Genomic DNA, 7127 nt, shown 5'->3' with positions numbered 1-7127 from the left:
TTTTTTTTTTTTTTTTTTTTTTTTTTTTTTTTTTTGTATTAAGTTTACATAAGTTATTTCATTTCTATCTATTATGGTTGAGTATTTTATTTTTGTATGCTTTTTAAATATAATGTTTTTTTTTTCTTATTTTGTAGAATAATTTTACATAATTTATTCTAATTTTGAATTTTTCATTTTAAAATATAACTACTGAAAGTAGTTATTTTATGTAATAATTCTAAATAATATTAAAAATCATTATTTATTTATGTAGTATCAATATTTTTTGTTTTAAATATTTTTATAATGTTAAAATAATAGATATGTTTTTAATTATTCTTTTTTATAATATTATATATTACATTTATAAAATTTATTTTTGAGATTTATTAGAATAATACATATATACATTAATTAAATTTAAATAAAACATTTTATCCAAAATATTTCAATTGACTCAAAAACCTATAAATATAAAAAAATTAAATTTATATTTTTAAATCAAAGTGTATATAACAAATTTTTTTTTCTCGTTTATATTTTTTCTAATTTCATTGCAATAATAATTATTTCTATTTTAATATTTTTTATATAATAATTTCTTTTTAAGCATATTATTTTCATATTTAAGTAAATTCGTTATGAAGATATATATTATGCATACTTTTATTGGCATATATACACCTGTAATATTTATATATTATGAGCACCTAAAATAATTGAAGAATAATATTTTTTTTTAATTATAATTATTTATAAGTATTCGATAAGATTTTGTATATTATATATAAAAAAAGTAAAATAAAATAAAAATATATATAATTTAATAATTTTTATGCTATAAAATATTTTTATTTTTTTTCATTTTTTTCATTATTATCTAATGAATATAATTCTGTAGCTTGCTAACATTTTTTTTATAGTGTATTTAAAATCTATAAAATAAATTATTATTTCTTAAAATATATACTTTATACTTCTATAAATTATTTTTTCTTTACTTTTTATATTTTATATACACACATTTTTAAAAAGGAATAAAAATAACGATGTTTCTTTCTATAAATATTAAATATAAAATGTATACTTCGAAATTTAATTAATTATTTATTTAATTATTATATTTTATTATCGTCTTTTTTTAATGTTTTATTTAAAAAATAATAAAAATAATTGAAATACTATATTCTACTATTCATAAGAATATTAAGTACTCATTAAACATTATCAAAGCATATTTATAACAAAAAAAAATTTGAATAACATTAAAAATATATATCCTATATATATGTTAATTTAAAAGGTCATATCATATTTTATGATTTTAAAAATGATTTTATAATATATTCTCAATGTATGCCTCATTTTAAAAAATTTTTTTTTTAAAATATATATATATATTTTTTTTTTTTAATTTGTTTTAATAAAATTCATATTTTTTTAAATATATATGATATTTTATCAATAAATATCTTACTTAAATATACTTAAAATATATATCATATTTTTTCATTTTTAATTTTGAGTATTTTTCTTATATTTTTAATTTGCACATTATTTGAATATTATTAGATACATTTAAAATTTTTTGATACAATAAAAATATTTACTTTTTTTAATTTATATTATACTTCTTCAAGGTATGTTTTAATTTAATATATTTTTAAAAATTTTATTTAGTGATTAAGTACCACATTATAATTTTTAATGTTTTTAAGACAATTTTTTTCTTTTATTTTTTTGTTTTCTAATATATATACATATATGTAATAAAAAAAAATTAAAATGCTAAAAACATATAATGTAATATGGAAAAAGGAAGAAGAAGAAGAAGATTTGAAAAATGAAAAAAAAAGAAAAATTTTCAACGAAAGAGAAATAGTAGATGAAAAGAAAGATATAACAAATTCAGATTTTGATGAATTAATAAATGATATAGAAGACTTACTAGAAGAGCAACAAATCAATGAGACAGAAAAGTTATATAAAGAATCCAAACCACCTAACGAAAAATTTAACAAAAAAAATAAATTAAGTATAACTGATTTATCCGCTCAGCTATGGTGTGAACAGCAATTAGAATTAGTTTTAACAACAGGAAGAAAAAGAGAAACAGAAGCAATGAGATTAGGTATAGAAAGGCATGAAGTTTTAGAGAAAGCTGATCATGAAATAGTAGATGTAGAAGTAAACACAAGAGAAGAATCTTTAGGTTATCGTTTATTAAACACAATTACGCTTTTAGGTCAATTGTTTGAATGTAAAAAAGCAAGAGAAGTATGGGTATTTGGTATTATAAGGAATTATGTATTAAGAGGAATCATAGATGAGCTAAGAATTGAATATGATAATATTTCAAAAAGGGAATTTCTTATTATTTCTGATACAAAAACTAGAAAAGAAAAAAAAGAACCTAGTTTAGCTCAAAAAAGAACATCAGCTATTCAGGTACAAACATATTGCTTAATTTTACAACAATTAAGAAATGGAAAAGCGGATTTCAAAAAGTTATTTGAAATTTACGAATGTGATCCTCAATTTGAATTTACTGCTGTCGATTTAAAAAAATATAAAAATTTAGAAAATCTATCTAAAGAAGTTAATAAATTATTTATTAAATTACCAAAAATTAAAGAAGAGATGGAAATAGTTTACGAACATCAAGGAAAAGAGTTTGCTAGAAATTTAATACCTTACTTTTATCATTCAACTATATATACTATTAATTTTTTGCTAGATTATTGGGAAGGAAAAAGACCTAGTGAGGTTGTAGAAAATTCTGACAAATGGAAATGTAAATTTTGTGATTTTGTAAAGAATTGTGTAAGATGCCCACTTGATTTATGAACAAAATAAGAAAAAAGAAAAATCAAAATAATTTATCTCAAAAAATATTAAATTTTTAATTTTCTATTGTAATATATTTTTTCATAGATTTATATATGTTTTGATGTATTACAATATAATTAAATGTGTATTATAATAAATATATACTTGAAATATATAGTTTTTTATTTTTAACACTTTTTTGTTTTTTTTTAATAATAAAACTTTTAAATTTTCTCTTCACAATTTTTAAAAATTTTAAAAAATACTAAAAAAAAATGTTTGCATAAATCATAAATTTTCATAGACAAACTTTTTTTTGCTTTAACGAAAGCTTAAAAAAAAAAATTTTTTAAAATGAAAAAATAAAAACATATGAATATATTAAAAATGTTTTCTTTTTTTTATTTTCTCTTTCTTTACATTTTGTTTTTTCAATTTATGACTGTTACTTTCTTTTTCTTTATTTATGAATTTACAAGCATTTTGGTATGCATTAAAAAAACTTTTAATAGTTGATATAATAATTTCTTTAAATTTTTTATCGTTCAATTTTCTTATAAAATAATATGGTAATATATAAAATTCTATGTAACTTTTAAAACATTGTGTGTGGAAATAGGTAAAGTTCGTGTGAATATAATTTTTTGAAGGAAAGTAAAAATTATTATATATATTTTTATTTTTATTGTCATTATATATGTAATTTTTTATTACTTCTCTAAAGGAACTTGCTCTGCTTCTATTTTTATAAGAATTTTCTAATATATCATCAGTTATGTCATTAATGACATTTTCAAAATTTTTTATAAATGCGTTTATCTCTTCATCAATGAATTCTTTTTTTACATCAAAATTTTTTAATTGGTTACCTATTTTATTCTTTTCTATATTTGTTTTCTGTAATTTATGTAATATATCTAATGTTTCGTAAGGAATACAAAAACTTTTAAATAAGTTATTGTAGTAATAAATGAAATCATCTTTTTTTTTCTTTTTTTTTAAATTTTTTATTTGGTAATTATAGTCTAAAGATGATTCTATATTTGATTTTCTTAGAAAACAATTTTCGCTAATAATATTTTTAATATCCTCCAAAAAATCATCGATATTTATTGATTTATATATTGTCTCATTTTTTCTGTTGGAATGTAATTCAGACAAAGTACATTCCTTAATATTTTCTTCTTTTAAGCTTTCTTTTGTATCAAGAAAAATATCCATATTATTTAATTTGTTATTTATTATATCGTATCCATTTTCATTATATATGCATTCACATGCTTCATTGATTTTATCTGTACTCAAATTAAAATCATAATTATCTTCCTCTTCATCTTCAAATATATTATTTAGATCTACAGAAATAACATCTACATAATAAAAATCATTATATTCATAAGAATAATCGAAAGAAAACACTTCTTTGCATAGCAAGCACTCATTATTATGATAATTATTTATATCAAATATAGATGTTTTCTGCGTATAATTGTCATAAATATAATTAAATAGTCTATTTTGAATTTCGTTAAATTCTGTGTTGCTTTTAAAATTTTTAAGCATTAAAAAATAAGATTTCCTCAAATAAAAAAGAAAAATATGTTTAAAAACGTTATTTTGTAAAAAATATTTCTCATTAAAAATATTAAGAAAAGAATTAATAATATCAATTTGAAATCTAGAATCAGAAAAAAAATTTTCACTCTTTACAACATTGTTTTCCTTACATTCCTTAATATTTATCTGCTGTAATTTTAAAGCATGTTTATTAGTAAAATTCCCTTCATCTGAATTAAATATACATTTTTTTTCATTGGGATTATTATTATTACCTTGAAAAATCTTATAAAACTTTGTCATATTATTTAAATTGATCTCATCTACCTTATGATATGCAAAATTTGTCTTATCATCCGATTCCTTACTATATACTTTTGTCGCTGATAAAAATGTATTTATTGGAGACAAATTTTTACTAATATAAAAATCATTACTTGTACATATTTGCCATATATTATTTTGCATATCTAAATTTTCTCTGTATTTATTTTCATCAGTATTGTTATTTTTTGAAAAATTATTTGTACTTTTATTTGTTAAAATGTTATTAAAGATTTTTTGATTACCTGTATTTTCATTCATTTCTGTAATTCTTTTAATCAAAAAATTATTTAAACTTCTTTTAGGAATCCATGAAGGAAAATCATAATTCAAAATATCTTTTATTTCTAAACATTTCATAATATTTTTGTACATTGTAACCCCATCTATATAATTTATAAGTACATTATTATCTTCAGTAATAGTGTAATATTTCGACAAATAAACATCATATGTGTTTTGATTGCCATAAATAAAATCAAAACAATTAATTTGATTATTATTATCTGAAGTATTTTTTATATCATTTTCAAAATATGTTTTGTTTCTTTCTTTAACATTTTTTTCTAATACAGTCCGATTTGAACAATAAAAACTATCAATTTCATTACATTTTCTAGTAAAATCAAATATATTTTCAATATTTTTATCATTTATACCTATATTATTTTCTTCATTTGATATATTCTCATTAGATATATAAAATGAAATGCTTTTGTTATGTTCATCATTATTGTTATTAGAAATAATTTTAGTTTTATCATTTAAATTTAATTGATTATTAAAATTTATTCCGGTGTTTGAATAATCCTGCTCATTTTTAAAATTTACTTCACTACTTAAATTTATTTGATTATTTAAATTGGGATAATTTTTTACATTCATGGGATTATTTGAGTTATTATTATTATTATCAAAATTATTTTTTATATTATAATCAAAAGAATTTTGAAAATTAATAAAATTGCTATTTTTTGTAACAACATTATCATACAAATCTTCAAGAAAAGAATAATTTTTACATATAAAAAATTCAATAGATAAATTTACATGCTCAAGATATATACAATTTTTTTTATTTTTTATTATACTAGATTTTTCTGAACTGTTCATGTAATTTTTGTTTTTCTTATAATGATTTTCTATATGATTTAATTTTTCTAAGCTGGTATAAAATCGTAATCCACAAGTAAAACATTGGAAATTCCTTTCTTTGTAATAATATTTGTATATTTCTTTTAAGGAATAAGAATTAGTTTGGAATTCATCAATATTTGCTATTATTTCTAAATTTCTTTCTTCTTTTTCGTTGTTTTTTTGTTCATTTTGCAATTGAATAACAAAAGAAAGTAACAATAAAACATCATACATAGATAAATCATCTATATACAATAATTGATTAGATACACTATTCAAAAATTTTTTACCTATAATTTTTATATCATCACCTTTTAATTGTATATATTGCTTCTTTTTATCCATATTATTAACTAATATTGAGTTTTCCTTTATATTTTCACTAATATTTTTGTTGTTTTCTTCTTTCTTTTTTTTTTTTATTAATACATTAGAGTTATTAACATATAATTTTTCACAATTTGATATATTACAACCTTCTGATGAATCTTCAAAAAATATATTTTTATCAATAATATCGTTAAATTCAATACTACAAAATTTTCTGTTAACACATAAGATATCATGACTATTACTTAAATTATCATCAAAAAGATAATTATATATACTTCTTAATTCTTGCATTTTTTCAATATACTTTTCCATATCCTTAAAATGATCTATACAAATGTCATTTTCATTTAGTTTTTTTTTTTTTATTAATTCAAAATTTTCATACAACGATAACTTCGCTCTTTTATTTATATGATCATTTTCTGGATCATCTTCGCTTTTCATTTTATTTCTTTTTTTCCCATAAAAATAATTATTATATGGTGTATTATTTATAGTATTATAAGAAACATATTTAGTTAATATATCTTCATTCATGTTTCGTAAAAAAACGAAATAATAAAAATATTGAAAGTTTTACATATAATTCTATATAATAATATTTTATTTAATTTTAATTAATAATAGATTGAAATTTTTAATTTTTCATTATTTTTTAAGTTATGAAAAATTATGGATGTATTTATATACATTTACAAACATATAAGAACTATAATTTAAAAATATTCAATATGAAATATAAAGAAAATTACAAAAATTAATCAAAAAAATTTAAAGGAAAAAAAAAAAAAAAAATGAATTAAAAATCTAACTAAAATTATAAAAATGGTAATATGAAATAAATAAAATTTTATATTTTAAATATATTGCTAATCTAATAAAATTCATTTAAAAAAAATACTTCATTAAATTTTCACTTTTTTTTTTTTTTTTTTTTTTTTTTTTTTTTTTAAAAGTTTTAAAAA

At 17.5% G+C, this 7127-nt stretch overlaps 2 protein-coding genes across 2 annotated transcripts; one reads left to right on the top strand and one right to left on the bottom strand.

Moving 5' to 3' along the window:
• Positions 1-1767: 1767 nt before the first annotated feature.
• PGAL8A_00218000 (exonuclease V, mitochondrial, putative) lies at positions 1768-2829 on the top strand (the record flags this gene model as incomplete). The annotated part of the gene is made up of 1 exon (XM_028670891.1): positions 1768-2829. One exon carries the CDS (start codon positions 1768-1770, stop codon positions 2827-2829), a length of 1062 nt encoding a protein of 353 aa, XP_028527598.1.
• A 363-nt stretch (positions 2830-3192) lies between these two features.
• On the bottom strand, positions 3193-6699 carry PGAL8A_00217900 (conserved Plasmodium protein, unknown function; the record flags this gene model as incomplete). Its single annotated transcript, XM_028670890.1, has 1 exon — positions 3193-6699. The coding sequence occupies one exon, from the start codon at positions 6697-6699 to the stop codon at positions 3193-3195; it is 3507 nt and encodes a 1168-aa protein (XP_028527597.1).
• Positions 6700-7127: the final 428 nt, after the last annotated feature.

Source organism: Plasmodium gallinaceum, assembly GCF_900005855.1.
Source record: "Plasmodium gallinaceum strain 8A genome assembly, contig: PGAL8A_v1_76, whole genome shotgun sequence".
Lineage (NCBI taxonomy): Eukaryota > Apicomplexa > Aconoidasida > Haemosporida > Plasmodiidae > Plasmodium > Plasmodium gallinaceum.
Note: the sequence above shows the minus strand (reverse complement) of the source record. Positions and strands in the feature narration are given on the sequence as shown.